General features: G+C 36.4%; 1 protein-coding gene across 1 annotated transcript; it reads left to right on the top strand.

The window, feature by feature from the left end:
• The first annotated feature begins 7,666 nt into the window (after positions 1-7,666).
• Positions 7,667-16,299, top strand: LOC109244493 (succinate dehydrogenase [ubiquinone] flavoprotein subunit 1, mitochondrial). The gene is made up of 16 exons (XM_019411591.1): positions 7,667-7,944; positions 8,590-8,740; positions 9,667-9,754; positions 10,194-10,340; positions 10,409-10,549; positions 10,803-10,888; positions 10,981-11,073; positions 11,167-11,230; positions 11,442-11,585; positions 13,436-13,623; positions 13,732-13,906; positions 13,990-14,160; positions 14,317-14,386; positions 14,485-14,605; positions 14,701-14,738; positions 15,945-16,299. The coding sequence occupies exons 1-16, from the start codon at positions 7,847-7,849 to the stop codon at positions 16,045-16,047; spliced, it is 1,878 nt and encodes a 625-aa protein (XP_019267136.1). The 5' UTR covers positions 7,667-7,846; the 3' UTR covers positions 16,048-16,299.
• Positions 16,300-17,573: the final 1,274 nt, after the last annotated feature.

The following is a 17,573-nucleotide window of genomic DNA, read 5'->3' as shown; positions in this document are numbered from 1 at the left end:
CCCAAACCTAAAGACTCTACCCGGCCCCAAACCCCTTTGATCTTGGCCGTTGATCACCGAGATCAACGGCCACCGTTCCCCCTTTCCTTTTTTAGTCCAAAAGACCACTAAGCCCTAATCACTTCTCCCGTTCAGCCGCCCTAAAATCCTCTCCTCTCCATTCTCTCTTAGATCCAACCCCTAACCCTAATCGCCGCCACCTAAACCTAGCCCTAATCCCTTCGATTCCTACCTGTTCTATGAGGTTCCACGATTGTTTCAGACCTCCATTGGTCTCCTACTTCTTCTGGTTGTTCTATTTTGCTATTCCATGAAAGAAATCCCAAAAGATCTAGCCCAGATCTTGTTCGATACTCTTTAAGAGTCTGCCTATAGTCACCTCCGTTTGTGAGTCCTACTCTCTCGATGTTTTATGGTTCAAATCTCTGGTTCAAAGCCAGATTCTCTTTACCCCTCCCCTTTTCCTCAAAACCCTAATCTTTGAACATGAATCCGTCCAAATATTTGTAGATCTGGAATGATTCGGAGTTCGTCAATGACTTTTCTTTAAAGATCTCTTGTTTCTTTGTTGTTAATCGATTTTTAGCACTATGCTACTTTAGGGTTTTAGTTTCCTTGTTATTTGCTGGTCGAATATCTGTGTATCTGTAGTGTTTTCAAGTTTCCATGACCGTTTTCCTTAAGAATTTTCTTATTCCCTACTGTTAATCAGCTCTAAGTATTTTTCAAAATTAGGGTTTCTGCTTCGTCTATTTTTGCCAAGAGCTTTCTGAAATTTCTCATGTTTTTGTTTAATCTTTCTGTAATGACTACGTTCCAGACTTGATTGTTTGACTGTCCATTGTTCGCTTCAACATTTTTTGTCCGTTATTGTTTTAAATAATTGAAAGGTTGACTCAATTATCTAGGGTTTCATTTTTTTGCTGAAATGATTTACTGAATTTTTGCTTGCTTTCCTTAATCCTGAGATTCCTAATTAACGTCTCTTGCCTATTTAGGGGTTGTTTGACCCCAGAATGGCCTCTAATTGCTCAGGTTACCTTATTTATGTGATTGATTGCTTGATTTACGGGTTCTAACCTTAATTGGCTGTTAGACTCACTTCAACCTTATTTCAAACTCAATCCGAGTTATTTATGGGTATAATTCCATGATTTTCTGTCATGTCAAGCTTAATTGATTATTTGCTTGCTTCCCTTACTCCCCAATCCCTGCTTCCCTTTTGTATATGGTTGTTTGATCCTCAGCATGCCTTGCCTTGTGTTTGGTCACTTAGTAATAGCTAACTTAAGTAATCCCATTTCTGAATGTTGTTTGTTTGCTGGAACCTTTGCCTAAATCCCAGGAATTGAATGACTCTGCTTGCTTCTGGTTTCCTGAAAATCTAAAACTGCCTTTTCTTAGAACTACTCTTGTAAATCACTATCCACTTCAAATTCTTAGAACATCTAGGGTCCTTCCCCTCCAGTGTGAGCATTACTTTGGAGTCCATGAGACCCCTTTGAACTTAGACATACTGGGGCTAGCTATTCCACTGCACAAGTTGTTGATCTTTAAAGGGGGCCTTGGTGTGAGCACTGCCCTGGGTCCTTGAGGCCCTTGGAAACTTTGACACACTAAGTTACCCTCCCTAGCACTATGAGATGTGGCATTTGAGACTGTTTGAAGGCCTGGTTCCCCGGGTTTTGCTTTGGGCCTATCCAGGATCCCTATAGTATAGTGTTGTTTATTTCTGTAATTCACTTACGCTGGGGTTGTAATATTAATTTCTTTGTAAATAGATATTGGGAAAATTAGTAAAACTGGGAGGGATTATTATACATATTTTTGTTGGGAAGGGGTAGATATCATGCCTATAGGTTTTTAAAATCAGTGTTTACATCCTAGAAACCATGCTTATAGGACATTGCAATGTTCATCACTTGTGTGCATTCTAGATATCATGTCTATTGGGTTCAAATCCACTTCTGCAATCAGAAATCATATCATTGTGCTATTTGTCTGTTTGCATGCATTCTAGATACCATGCCTATACGTAAAAAAATCAATCTTGCACTTTCAGATATCATGCCTATAGGTTTAAAAATTAATTTCTGCATTTAGTAGCCATGTTAAATAGGTTTAGCGTATTCAACATTTAGAAACCATGCTTATAGGGTAAAATCAATCTTGCATTCTGGAAACTTTTCCTGTAATTTAAAATCAGTCTTTGAATGCCAATGAGGTTTTAAAACTAACCACTGCGTTTAGCTACTATTGTCTAAAATCAGTCCTCACATCTTGACAGCATGCCTATAGGATCTAATGAACCAAACTGCTTGTTTAAAATGGTTTTACTGGTTTATTGTACTTCCGATTAATTAGATACCATGTTCATAGGACATCATTGATACACGCCTAGGCAAGCCTGTAGGGCGATTAAAATCCTGCAAATTGTCAAACTGTGCTTTTGTTAATTATCCAGATACAGCAAGCCCCTCTAAAAATCAGTAGGCAAACTGATTAGGCCTTTATTGCTTCAATTAACACAATGTTGCATATGTTCTGGTTTGTGCTCACCTAGATGTCCTGTTATTAGAACTCCTTTAAATTATCTGAAACATTGTTGTTTGAGACGTGCATTTGCTTGCTCTATTTGTGGAGGTAAAATGTGAGCCCTTTTTTATTGTTCTGTCCTTGGTCCAGTCCTAAGTATTTTGTTTGTCGCCTAGAGTTTTCTCCTTTTAATTACCGTAGGAGAGTCTAGATCCACCCTAACTAGAAGTCCTTAATACCTACTGGACTATATAAGTAAAGGGACGGGTAGTGCACGCTTAGGATACATCTTAAGGTTGCTAGAACGCTTTAGGCTATGACCAAGGTGAGGGTAATTGGGTAGTAAAGGATATGATGACCTGTGCGCTAATGCCACGTGTAACCCCATCTAGTTGAGGAAGGCTTACCGGGTATTGTACAGATGTGATCCTGTAGGCTAAAACACCTAGGACCCCTTTTACTCCTTGTTTTAAATGTAATTCGTCTAATTTGCTTTATTTGTTTATAAGACTAATTCACATAATTTGAGTTCGGGCGGGACCCACCGTTATGGACCGCGAGGGGTGCCTAACACCTTCCCCTCAAGGTTATTTCGAGCCCTTACCCAAATCTCTGGTAATGCAAACCGGTTTCATGAGTTATTTGCTTTAGGTGCCCTAACGCACCTTAAATCCGTTAGGTGGTGACTCTTCAAATTCCATACCCAATTCCCAAAAGGAAATGAGTTGTTCCCAATGAATGTCGAAACCCGGACTCCACGAGGAAAAATAAGGCCCGACAATAAGCGGTAAAGTCCTACGAAGGAGAAGAAAGATTTCTGCTTATGAGATAGAAGGAGTGTGGAAAAACTTCAAAATCAATGAACCATCCCATATTTATAAGGTTTGGGGGCACCAGAATCAAAATGGTTGCTCATAATTTGCACAGAGATCGAAATGGTAGAACCAATCAAAGGCCACACGAGAATCGACGCTATGCATCGGGAAACAACGTCATCACAACATCACTCCTTCTCATGGACCAGATAACTCCAACAAATTACCTAGAAAATTCAAGGAATTTGAAATACGCGGCCCACGGAGAGTCACGTTGCGTGATCGCTACAACGACCACGACCCGCATAGTCTGCTCGATAAGCTTGACCGCAAATGTCATTATCCGCTCATTGAACTCACCCGCGAGGACGACCTCAACAAGCGGAGGGACTAACTGTATGAGCAAAAACTTATCTTTGATACAAGCGAACCGCGTCGGCATCAAGAGAGCCTTCGTAGGCGGCCCCATGTCATTAGTACGAATTCAATAAAGGCATGCCCGAGGTCGAAGTAATCCCTTAAGATATGAAAGGTGAGGTCGAAGAGATAGTGAAGACCAAGGTCGAAGATTCATCATAGATCAAGGTCGAGGTCGAGCATCTTAGATAGAGTTATAACGGCTAGTTTTAGGATCAGACACAAAAGAGAATATTCTAGTGGATATTCTATGTACCTGTACTATTGGGGTTTTTGGGTATATGCTCCCTATATCTCTTATTTACTTAAATGCCATTCAATACTATTTATTGTTAGTTAATAGTATCCTCCTCCTTTTGAGTTATTGAATATTCTTAGTATTGTTCACATTTATTGCCATTCGGTCAAACACATATATTATTTTATTTTAAAATCAGTTAACACATCTTTTGAATATTAATATTGGCTAATAGTGACTCTATTTTATTTAAATCTAATTGGTTGGACCCGGATCTAAATTTTGGGTCAAACAAGTACATTCCAATAGCTTATCTTTGGGCCTTCAGTATGCTCAACTATTTATATGGCCTACTTTTATATTGTCTGGCTTTTTAAATAGGGCCTCTGATTCGGGAACGAGGAGATTTTAATTTTGGAGAATGTTGTAGTATGTAGCAATTGTTTTCTTCCTCTTTCTCGTAAAAACTGCACAGGGTGCCCTATTTGGTCGCCCCCATTTAACCTATACCCATTTTTCTTTTAAAAGTTTTAACTTGTACCCACTTCTTAAACAACTTCAGCCCCTTTTATCCTCATCCTTCGTTTTCTTCTTTTTCTTTCTTCTGTTGTTGTTGGTGCTTCTATGAAACTTCAATTCATGGGATGATTGTCATAAGTATGTTTATCAAATTATTTAAAAATAAATTATAATTAATTACATAAGTTAGTAGACAATAATTTGTGAATATTTCCACGCAGGGGAAGTTTAAGGTCACACTTAGTGATTCTTTTCATGATAATTCTGTTCTTTTCATGTTTATTGTTTCCAAAATTTATGATTTAGATACTGTTGGCAATCTGATTATTTTATAGTAGTAATACACTATGAAAGAATAAGGTGATTATTTATCTAGTATGTTAGAAAGCTTTTTCAAAAACTTCAGCTTATATAGTGCTGAAGTTTTTACAAATGAACTAAATAACTTCAACATCTTCTGCTGAAGTTTTTGAAAAAGTTTTATGACAAAACTAATGAATCCAGGACAAAAAAAACTTCAGCTTATTTAGTGCTGAAGTTTTGACAAATGAACTAAATAATTTCAGCATGTTCTGCTGAAGTTTTTGAAAAAGCTTTATGACAAAACTAATGAATCCAGGACAAAAAAACTTCAGCTTATTTAGTGCTGAAGTTTTTACAAATGAACTAAATAACTTCAACATCTTCTGCTGAAATTTTTGAAAAAGCTTAATGACAAAACTAATGAATCCAGGACAAAAAAACTTCAGCTTATTTAGTGCTGAAGTTTTTACAAATGAACTAAACAACTTCAGCATCACAAAACTTCAGCTACTAGAATGCTTAAGTTCAGCAATTACAAATAAAAACTTCAACAAATAAAGAACAAAATTTCAGCACTAGAATGCTTAAGTTCAGCAATTACAAACAAAAACTTCAACACACTTGGTTCAGCAATTTTTGCTACTTCAGGCCCGTCTACTAGAATGCTGAAGTTTGCGTGATTGCCTTTGCTACTTCAGGCCCGTATGCTAAAGTTATGCGAAAAAGTGGGTACGCTTTCAATTTTTTTTACAAAGCGGGTACAAGTTAAAACGTGACCCAAAAAGCGGATATAGATGCAAATCCTCCCTCTTTCTCTGAGAATGTATATTAGTTTATTTTTCTCAATTTCTCTTCTGATTGTAAGGAAAAAAATTTGTATATAACCAAAAAATGTCAGGAAAAAAGTTTATTGCGAAGAGAACTATGAGTAAAATCAGGGAAACATAGCCAATAGACAATTTGGCATGTTAAAATATATACTGGTTGTTGGTATTAACTTTCACGTCCTTTCATTTCTTGAATTTTAGTAAGTACTATCATGCTATTTTTACACATTGGATCTGCTGTACTCCCATATCATTACAATTTATGACGTGATAGAATCAACGATTTATAATTGAGTATCCGACAAAAAGGTAAATATTTTGTATCCCAAACACAACAGTTTTAACACTAGAAAAACAATATCGTACAAAATAGGATAGAAGAGTAATGCAATAAACTAAAAGCATATAAATTTTAATGATTAGTGAAGTGATATGCCCGTTTGAGTTCAACTCGACTTAACTCTTATTTTAGCTTAACTCTTTTCAAGAAAAGCTGCCAAGATGTGTCTTTTTCTTGATGAAGCAAGCTTCACGTCAAAATTCAACTTGGTTGAATCACGTCCTTACCTTAAAAAATAAAACTATTTCTTTCCACCGATAAACTTTAATGTATTTTTATACAATAATTGAACTTTTTCATATAATAGTTATTGACTCGATTGAGTATTTAACAAGCAGCTCATCTTGGCTAGGCACAATCTCAAGTCAAGCATAATAAGATGCAAAAGAAAACTAGTTATCGTCAGAGTTGTGGAGATCAAATTCCATTTCTACCCATTGAGGAACAATTTGTCACTTCTCCAAAATGCCAAAAAAAAGGGTAAGGAGAAAAATGAAAATGGACCTATTTAATTGACTAGTTTGAATTTTATGGGTAGTCACTACGCAAATGTTGTTGGAATATTCTTGCTTTTTCCAAAATCATAAATGAAGACGTGTAATCAAAGAGGACTTTACTAATTGGAAGTTAAGCGGCGAGAACATAGGCCACGCTACTAGCTTCTCCCATTAGTTAGTTTCCCTATGGCTTGGAAACTATCTGCGCGTCCATTCTCCTACCATTTATATTGGAGAGACCTTTTTTCTTTTGCTAAATCATTTGAGTTTCAACTTAATAGCTCTGTTTTTGAGTTTTAACTTTGTCTATGTTTTACAAAATTTATTAAATAAATATAAATACTACGGCTCAATAAAAAAAAATGGACTGTGGTAAAATATCAAACTCACAAATACAACCAGAAAGAGGTATTTACATCCATAGCATAGTTTACAATCATTCATCACGGGCACGTCGGTACGTAGAGGAAGAATTCAATGAAGGACCGCTTTGACCTATACAAGTGGATAAAGTTAGAACTACCTTGTAGACAATGAATTATAGACATCTAATTGCTATTTCCTTTTATTTAAAAAAAAAACAAAGAGATTCAAATTGATAAAGTAAAATTATTGCCTTTCCTGGATGTTATGTCGTATTCTTACGAATTACGATAATTAAGTGAGCAATATATGCATTGATGCATGAGTAACTTCTGCATTGAATTAAGATTAAAATGAGTTTTCTTTAATAAAAAATTTATAACCAAAGAGAAACAGATTAGAGAAATATGTATTTTAGCCGCTCCCAAGAATATATATATATATATATATATATATATATATTATATACTTTTTGACTAGCCAATGAAGGTGTGAAGCTACACTTACTTAAGAATGGTCAATGGATCACCTTCGACAAAAAAATATATTGTAATATTATATAATTAAAATATTAAATTTTAAAGATAAATAATATATATTGAACATCCTTTATCAGAAAATTATTTTTTTTATTTTTTAAGTTTAAACTCTCTTAAAGAAATTTCTGACTTAGCTATTGAACGGATGCAATTAGTTTCGGCATCAATTTTATATTTTACCCAACAAATAACTGGCGTGTCGTAACAGAACGTGATAACCCGTGATAGTGGCCGTTCAATAAAAATGGTTAAGATCAGGGGTATTTTCAGCAAAGTGGGAATATAAGCGTCAGTGTTCGCCCAAACAATCTTCCCGTCCCAGTACCCAAGAATAGCATCCCATTTTAACTTCGCTTTTGCTATCGTCTTCTTCTCCATACAATCTCCAAAGACAACCAGCAGCGGCATATTTGTTTCTCAATCCTTTCTATACGTGTGGGTTCACCTGTGAGAATGTGGCGGTGTGTGTCGCGTGGCCTTCGCGCTTCCTCTAACAGATCTATCTCCGGCGGCGGCCATTTTCGCCGACTTTTCTCCTCACAGGCTGTACGGTTTTCCTCTCTCTCTCTCTCTCTTTTTTCAATCTATTCATTTGATCAGCTAATCTTAATCATTTGTTTTATCTATTTTTTGAATCTTAACGATTTTTGATTGATAAATTCTGTATTGAAGTTTTGCTGTCTCATTACTCGTGACCTAGCTGTTAGTGAATCTTAAGGATTTTCAATTGATTAAAATTTGTATTAAATTTTGATCTTTCATTAGGCTCATGACCTAGCTGTTATTAGATTTGATCTTTTCTCTTTGAAGGTCTTTGCGTTCGATCATTGTAGATTCTCCAAGCTTATGATTTTTCATTTTTTTATCCTCAAAGCTCCTTTTTGGCCTATTTTTACTAGCTTTGTTTTCTTCTATATAAGCTGAGGTTTCGGGTTTCTTTGTAAAATAATTATTTTATTAAGTTCTGATGATTTTTTTTTTTTTGGATGAATATTNGCTTTTCTTTTTATGAACTGATAACATTTGTATATATTACCAAAATCAGTACATAGGTTGATTGAAACCATATTTACAGGTAAGTACAATAAGAGAATTGGTACTGCAATCCTAGCAAGACCCTAAATATCTAAAATTGACACAGTAACTTCTGTGTAAGTCTGTTTAGCACCAAAACAAAAGAGTAGAACACAACTAAGCTTGATCTTCTGCTATCACACATACGATGCAGTGGTGGTAGGTGCAGGTGGTGCAGGGCTTCGAGCGGCAATAGGGTTGTCTGAGCATGGATTCAATACTGCTTGCATAACCAAGCTCTTTCCTACTCGATCTCACACCGTTGCAGCTCAGGTACCTGGTTTTCTAATCCATATACAAGACGTATACGGAAAGTATAGATTTTTAGGCAAAAATATGACTCTGTACAAAGAGCACCCTATCATCTGCACTAATTGGGACCCTTTGCTCACTGTTGTCGGGTTACCTGTTCATTGGCGGGCTGTGCCGACTAAACAATATTCATTTTTTATACTGAATTTACTTGGAATTGATTACAAACATGGAGAAGTTCGCTGTATTTTCTTAAAGTAGTTAAACTCATGACAGTAGCAGTTTAGGTGGATTTGTGTTATAGTTTGCACAGAGCTATTAATCACTTTATGACTGGAATATGTTAAATCAAACCGGAGAACTTTGTTTTGATTGTTTTCCACTCTTCCTTTCTCTCAGTAGTATATTACTCATTCTCTTAAAGTTTTCTTCTTGGCTTGTTATCTGTTGAGATTTGAGAACTTCATGGTGGTGCATTCTTGACTATGCCAGTTGAGGGAGATTTGTGTTGTCTGTATAAAAGGAAATCAGCTCATTTTTGTGTCCTCCTGGCTTAAAATTTTCTGCTGTTGTATTCCCTTTTCAATCTTTATGCAGAACTTGCTTAAAATTCAAATTGCCTGGTCTTCTTATGCATGAGTTATTATGCTTGCCCTTCTATTTTGTCGCTTTTTTATGAAGATATTATGTTATATCCTTTTTGTTCATGTTTGCTATATGCAAGTAACTTCCCTAGGTAGAACACACTTAATCTGCATTTTGTCCCTACACTTCCTCCCCAAAAAATGTTTCTCTTAGAGTAATCGGGGAGAAACTGGTTTCGCTGTGCTGCTAGATGGACCAACAATACCTAAAATATTAACAGCTCTTATCGGATAGGCAATATTGCATATAATTGCTAAATTTTCCATTTCGAGACCCAATATGTTTGTGATTTTCCTTCGTAGGGCGGTATAAATGCAGCATTAGGCAATATGACAGAGGACGATTGGAGGTGGCACATGTATGATACAGTTAAAGGAAGTGATTGGTTAGGTAAGTTTGTCTTGAACTCAGATTTTCTCCATGTCTGTTTGCATCAACTCAGTGCTGCCTTTGTATGTGTGAACCACGTGAAACTCAAAGTGCAGAATAGAAATCTGTGCACTGCAATTGTTACAGATTTGTACACCTTACTTACACATGTTCTGCTTCAAAACAAAGCCAACTGCTTTCAAACAATGTAATTAAGGGGCCAAAGTTACATGGTTTTACCACATTGAGTATACTATATGAGTGCAATGTGTGTCGTACATTTTTTAGAAACTAATCAAATTTATTTATTTCGTTATTTGTTTTTTTTTTTGGGCAAGAAGTGGTACAAGGTTGAGAGAGTGGGTTCCGATCTCCGGACCTTCGAATTTTTGCCTTGGGGTTTTCCTTGTGTGTTTGTACATTGCTTTCTCTCAGTGCGAGTCTGGTGATGATTTTCCAGGTGATCAGGATGCTATCCAATACATGTGTAGAGAAGCGCCCAAAGCAGTTATAGAGCTTGAGAATTATGGTTTGCCTTTCTCTCGAACTGAAGATGGTAAAATATATCAACGTGCATTTGGTGGTCAAAGCCTAGACTTTGGAAAAGGTAAGAAGTTGAACTCTTGATCTAATGGTATTATTAAATCAATCTGACTCTTGTTTTTTCTTGGACAGGAGGACAAGCATATCGTTGTGCTTGTGCTGCCGATCGGACTGGGCATGCTCTATTGCATACTCTTTATGGGCAGGCCATGAAGCATAATACACAGTTTTTCGTGGAATATTTTGCTTTGGATTTACTAATGAACAGTGATGGTATTTTCTTCTACTTACTATATACTTGCACTTGTGCTGGATTGTTTTGGACACTTTGAAATGTAGTAATCTAGCACAATACATACTGAAAAATGTCCTGTATTTCTATTGATACTTTGATCATTTTCCTAATTGGATGATTGATTAGTATATATGTGGCTGAGGCTACATGTAGATTCGTAGGACTCTTGCTCATTTTTGGTTGATTCATTCTACTAATCATATCTTCTCTTTTGAAATGCATCAAAACTAGGGAGCTGCCAAGGTGTAATAGCACTAAATATGGAGGATGGTACCTTGCATCGGTTCCGTGCTGCCTCTACTATTTTGGCCACAGGGGTACTTACCTGTTAACACTGACCTCTCCTCTGCTTAGACTTCTGGAAGTAGTCATGAATTTTAAACCTTCTCATTTATAAATTTTGGTTTAGGGTTATGGTCGAGCTTACTTCTCTGCAACATCTGCTCATACTTGCACCGGAGATGGTAATGCTATGGTCGCGCGTGCTGGGCTTCCTCTTGAGGTCTCTTTAATACTAACATCTTCCGGCTGTGCAATTTTCCCCTCTACTTTTGGTACCTTATTTCGAAAAAACTCTGTTGTTGTCTTCTTGCAGGATCTTGAGTTTGTGCAGTTTCATCCAACTGGTATATATGGAGCTGGTTGTCTCATTACTGAAGGTTTGTTTCTTGTTCGATGCTATTCGTAAGGACAATAATATATTGTTTTTTCAATTTTCTGTCAACTATTCTTCCGTTCGTATTACCTGATTTCGTGAATACAGTGTATCTTCCTTTTGATGAGTGATCTTTTTAGTGTAGTGCTTTCGCTATTCTGTTGGCATATTCTTGAATTTCTGTTTTTTTTACGAGTGCTTTATTCCATGCTTAGGATCTCGTGGTGAAGGTGGTATTCTGAGGAATAGTGAGGGTGAGCGATTTATGGAAAGGTATGCCCCAACAGCCAAGGATCTTGCGTCAAGAGATGTTGTTTCCAGATCTATGACAATGGAAATTCGAGAAGGGCGTGGTGTAGGTATGATATCATTGATTAAGTTCAATAAATAAGTTTATGTGTTTAGCATTCTTATAGGAGACCCCATGTTCTTAAGTCACTCTGATGGAGTAAATATTCTCCTGGCATCAAATGCATTGGGTAGATATTCACCACAGCACTAATGTTTCAGGTTTATTGCTATTCTTATACTGGTTTCACTCGATAGCTGTTCAAGTCTCTTGCTTTCCTTTTCATGTGTTTTCATGATCTGTCTGGTTAAAGTGATTCTGTTATGACTGTCATATTGAAAGTCTGAAATGCCAGTTTTTTTTTTTCAATTGAAAGTATATTATGCAAATCACCTCTAGCTTGTTTATTTATGGTTGATGTCATCATAATTGGTTTTGAGCATCAATGCATTGTGATTTTCGCCTTATGCTGCATCAGTCCATACGCATGTGTCTTAGCTCTTAATTGGAAGACCTGGCATTTGATGCCCATCAGTCAACTGGACTTCCTATTTATGCTTTACAAGTTGATTCTGATATTTATTGTGTAGTTAATATTGCTCAGAGCCCTGATATTGTATGTGGGTTTATTATTAAAGGAGGGACATCCTCAACTATTGAGTGGAATTGTTTGTAGGGATTATCAGAGTAATGCTAAGAGGCTTTTTTTTATCTGTACAATGAAACTTATCTCACTGAATAATTGAAGTCTAGGAAACTGAATTTTGGTTTTGGAAGTGTTACATACTTTTGCTCTCATATTACCAAATGCAAACTTGAGTGTTCCTCCAAAATTAGAAACTTGTAAAATATCATCCATAGACAATGTGTTTGATGCTAGCCCACCTAAATCTAAAGCAGTGTTGTTAAAGGTTCGCTTAACGCGCTTAAGCCCTGAAGCTCGGTGAACCCCACATTGTGCGCTTCGCTCGCTTAATTGGCGCTTTAATGTATGTGTATGCACCTCGACGGACGGGTTCTGTCTTTAAGGGCATAACATCATATCTATTTTCTTTCAATAGTTTTTATATTCTTTGGCCAAATGGTTATGATTTGTGTTTATAGTTACATTTTCTTGCACTGCATTTCTGTTGTTTATTTTCTTCCTTGGCACCTTTCTTCACTAAAGCCCACTCTTTAATTGCGCTTTGCCCTTAAAGCTCCAACAGACTAGAGCTTTTTCGTACTCTTTGCTTTTGAATACTCTGACCTAAAGTTAATCTTGCTATAATGTTAACTGCGCTTGAAATACAGCAACAATAAGTAATAAACAGCAAATATTTTTAACTTTTGTATTGAAATATATTAATTCATCAGAATTTTGTGATACACTACTCAGGGACCAATTTCAGTTTCCAATTACACGTGAAGTATTCTTTTTACTTATGATTTTTTTTTATGAAGAACAGTATACGTCTCAGACAAACACAATCTGGCTGTTTCATTTATTATATCAAGACAAGATATCTTTCTATTGTTGGCATTATTAGTTGTCAAAAATGTATTGTAAAAAATGTAATGTAAACACATGTTTCATTAAGCTTTTAGTGCTATGGTATCAAAGGTCCACCATGATTCTGGTCGTTTATCTTTCCTTTTGAGAAACTGCCATGTGCAGTTTCAGTAAAAGATTGAACATGTTCGTGATCGAATCTTTTGATAGAACTGAGGAAGTGTTTGTTTATGGACAAGCTGTGTATGTTAGACACCCTTTTCCTAGGATTGCGCAAGTACATTTGTGGTGCTTAGTTTCTGAGCGTAGTGCATGTGTTCAGGATTAACCCCATGCCCTGTTTCTCTCCTTTTTCTTCCCCCTTTTAGAGTGGTCGCGACTACTGGACCTTTTTGAAAATTCTGATGTTGTTGTCAAACTTTCAATAGGACCATTGAAGGATCATATCTATCTTCACCTCAATCACTTACCTCCAGAGGTCCTTAAGGAGAGACTTCCTGGTATCTCTGAAACAGCTGCAATTTTTGCTGGTGTTGATGTAACTAAGGAGCCAATTCCCGTTTTACCTACCGTGCATTATAATATGGGAGGAATTCCCACAAATTACCATGGAGAGGTATTAAAAATTAGTTAATGACTCTTTGAAAATCTATTTTTCAGCTAATGTTTTTTAACCTGCTCAATTTAGGAGGTGAAACTCATTTGTTAAATGTTTGTTTGGCAGGTGGTCACTATTAAAGGAGATAATCCTGATGCCGTGGTTCCTGGACTGATGGCTGCTGGTGAAGCAGCATGTGCATCAGTTCATGGTGCCAATCGTCTTGGTGCAAATTCTCTTCTAGATATTGTTGTTTTTGGGCGGGCATGTGCTAATAGGGTTGCTGAAATCCAAAGACCAGGTTTGTAGAATTTGTTAGTCTATTTACCCTAACCTTTGGGCATGCATAACATTTTTAAGATTTCTGACCATGCATTCCTGCAGGAGAGAACCAGAAGCCACTTGAGAAGGATGCGGGAGAGAGGACCATTGCATGGTTGGACAAGATTAGGAACTCAAATGGTTCACTGCCTACATCAAAGATTCGGCTGAATATGCAGAGAGTTATGCAAAACAATGCTGCTGTGTTCCGCACACAAGAAACACTAGAGGAAGGTAGGCAGGAGGTTTTCATCTTTGTTAAAATTTATTTCAATCTTTTTTTACCGTAAGAGTTGTCTGGGGAAGGATTCTGTTTCTTCTAAGTTTTTGGCGACTTTATCAGCTGAGCTGACTACTTCCTCTGCACCCTTTTCCTCTATTGCCTTACAGGTTGCCAGCTCATTGACAAAACATGGGAGAGTTTCCATGATGTTCAGTTGAAGGATAGAAGTTTAATATGGTATTATTGCTAGGAGAATATCAATTCTTATTAAGTAGTATTAAGGTGTTTCGTATCCTCTTGCTTTTTTTGAATTTCCTCCTATTTTTAATTCGTAGGAACTCAGATCTTATAGAGACTATTGAGCTGGAAAACCTTTTGATCAATGCATGCATCACCATGCACTCAGCCGAGGCTAGAAAAGAAAGCAGAGGAGCTCATGCTCGTGAAGATTTTACGGTCAGTTTCAATTTCTCTCCTAGTCTCCTTGTGAATCAGTTACTTTTCCTCTAATTTTTTGTCCCTAATGGAGTGAAATTTTGATGGTTTTGCAGAAAAGAGATGATGAGAAGTGGATGAAACATACACTAGGGTAAGAAATGACCTTATTTATTGCTATCACTTACTCCTAGTCATTTAGTCTGCAATAATTGATAAAAGGTCTTGCTTGATTATCCATTAAATTGCTTTTCCATGGACCTATATATTCTTGTTTGCAGTAGAGAGGGGTTTTTCCTTTTTTGGGAGGGTGGGGGGGGGGGGTTGGTATTGCAACCTCAAGTAGTGAAAATCAGTTATTACCATTATAATTTATAAAAATTCTAATTTCCCTCCAACATTGAAAATGATAGTAGGTGAATATCTGAGAAAATGAATACACAGGAAGGTAAAAAATCTTTCGCATTGTTAAAACACTTGTATCTTTTGATTTTTGAGTTTTTGAATAGTATGAAGATTTAAAAAAATTCTAATTGGTCTTTTCTATAAAATATACTTTTCAACGATGTGTTATAAAAAGTATGAAAAAGAATGTTAAGATGTGTATAACAGGTGCATTATACACGAAAATCCTAGAGCCTCATTTGTCCACTGACACTAGATATGTTTTTGCCACATGATAAGTGAATCTTGATGGGAAATATTAATGTACTTCTTGTTTGACTGGCAAGCATTGGAGTGTGTTAACAAAAGCGCCAGAATGTTTCCTCTCGTTAGCGAAGGACGAAGCAATAATGATACCACCCCCTCAATTAAAAAATCACTCAAGTTTATGTCCCTCCTGCATGAGAATAAAATCTATCTTGCATGCCTTCCACTGGGAAATAATCTAATATATTGCACCTGTACTTTTGGTTTTCTTTACTCGTATTCTCCCTGTGGATCATGATGTGCAGTGCTGTTAGGCGTTGAGTCTTGATAGTCAGCTATTACGGTTGGATTTGGCTATAAGCTGTTCAAAATATGGACTTTTCTATTAGCCTTATGTAACCTGGTATAGAATCACCTTTATAAACTAGCATCATCAGATTGGTAGTACTTGCCCACCCCAGGGGGTTTCGATTGGATTGTTTTACCTACTATTTGCCAGTACTTTGCTTTCCTGGTTGGTCCTATTGGTGTTCGTTTTAATGGTTGCTTTTTGAAGTTTGTAACTTACATCTTCCTGAATGTAGTAGCAGCCTATATTTCCACAATTTTCTATTTGAAAGTGTGACTTGATTGTTCTTCAGTGCTATTCTCATTGTTAGATGCATTCTCCTTAGCGTTTAGCTTGTTAACAAAGTTTATTTATCTGCAGATATTGGGAGAATGAGAAGGTCCGGCTAGAGTACAGACCAGTTCATATGAACACTCTAGATGACGAGGTCGAGACATTCCCACCTAAGGCACGTGTCTATTGATATATTTATTTGTAGGGGCTTTGGGTGGCATAGAAGTTGATAATAAGGATTATGCAAGGTTGCAATAAATCACCCAAATTGTGAAATTTTGGTAATAATTGTTGATTTTATTGTGCAATCTGAAGCAGCCTGAAGTGTGCATAAATATTTAGAAGCAGAACACTGCTTCTGTCTTTTCACTTCCTGATCTTGTAGCTGGTATTATCATTTGTTTATACTACTGCATATTCTACTTCTCGTAATTTGACATGATTGACGACGTGGATGACTTAAACTTACCGCGATGCCTTTTTAAACTCATTTAAAGCGCTTTTGTGGGTTATATTTTCTAATGAGCAAGGAATGCTGGAACTTTAAAAAAGTTTTCAATTTTAGGGATGTGGAAAAGAGCTTCTCGTTGCTGTACAATTTATAGGCGTTTCTACTAAATGTTTGTCTTAGTGAATGGTGTGTAAAGGATGGTTGCCCGAACTCTAGTTTTTCTTGTTTAATTTGTGAATTCTCACTTTTAAGGGTTGTTTGAGTGCGAATAAATAAATGGTTGATAAGTAATGGATAATTGGGTTTTAAATTGCGGAGCGATAGGAGGCTGTACATGTTTATGAAAGCAGTTGACCTGCCCTTCAAATATATTTCGGAGTTTGGCTTGTCTTGATGCATGTATAGAATTAAAAGATTCTTTAAGTTTTGCTCTCAGTGTTGACGTTTCACAAAATTTTAGTCTCAGATGACGTTTGGCGGTCGCATACTATCGTGCTTTCACCTTCATTCCAAACTTTCTCATTGATCTGAGATGGACCAAGTGGGGTTATGCTTTTACTGATAATGTATATTTCAGCCCAAGTTATCTATATTTTGTGGCGTAAATCTAGGTAATAACATATTGACTCATGAATAGTCTCTTCTTGTATCTTGGTCGTGAGAAACTTCATCTTGCCAATTCGGGGTTGTTTGATGGTCATAATTTTTAACTAACAGCATTATAGAACAATTGAGAGGTTCAAAATTGTTGAGACAGAGGATACCACTCTGTATGTGATTATAAATGTCATGTCATTCCTCTATCCATTTTGTAGGATACTTTCATAACTAACTATTTCTTTTTAATTATAATGCAGCGTAATTGCAATTATTTTCAATCCGTTATTATGTGAAACACATTTTTTGTTTTCTAGTGGGTGAAAGAGATTGAAAATGCTCCTTAAATGATTTGATTAATTCGAGCAGAAACGAGTCAATAGTTTTTTCAGTCAAAAGGTGCGGTACAATCCCACTCAGTTGGCTACGTCTTCATTTTCCAACCTCTCAAAGTCCAATGCAAGACATTCAAAAAGCCACTAGATGTGTCTCTATTTTGTTCCTACAACTCACTACAAAAGTAATAAGCAGATTTTCCACTAAAGCAGTTCCTTCTTGGATTTGATCAATAAACCACTCTATTACAACCTTTGACCAGCAACCAGCTCTTTTGTCATTATTCATGAGAGTGTTTGTAATTCAACTAAACATCTAAAACTACACCCCTC

This window comes from Nicotiana attenuata, unplaced genomic scaffold, assembly GCF_001879085.1.
Source record: "Nicotiana attenuata strain UT unplaced genomic scaffold, NIATTr2, whole genome shotgun sequence".
Lineage (NCBI taxonomy): Eukaryota > Viridiplantae > Streptophyta > Magnoliopsida > Solanales > Solanaceae > Nicotiana > Nicotiana attenuata.
Note: the sequence above shows the minus strand (reverse complement) of the source record. Positions and strands in the feature narration are given on the sequence as shown.

Bases quoted from the DNA above. Each gene is read 5' to 3' on its own strand.
- LOC109244493 (XM_019411591.1), top strand. From the start codon at position 7,847: ATGTGGCGGTGTGTGTCGCGTGGCCTTCGCGCTTCCTCTAACAGATCT. The intron at 7,945-8,589 runs GTTTTCCTCTCT...AACACAACTAAG, and splicing joins TTCTCCTCACAGGCTGTACG to CTTGATCTTCTGCTATCACA. The intron at 11,586-13,435 runs GTATGATATCAT...AACTTTCAATAG, and splicing joins TCGAGAAGGGCGTGGTGTAG to GACCATTGAAGGATCATATC.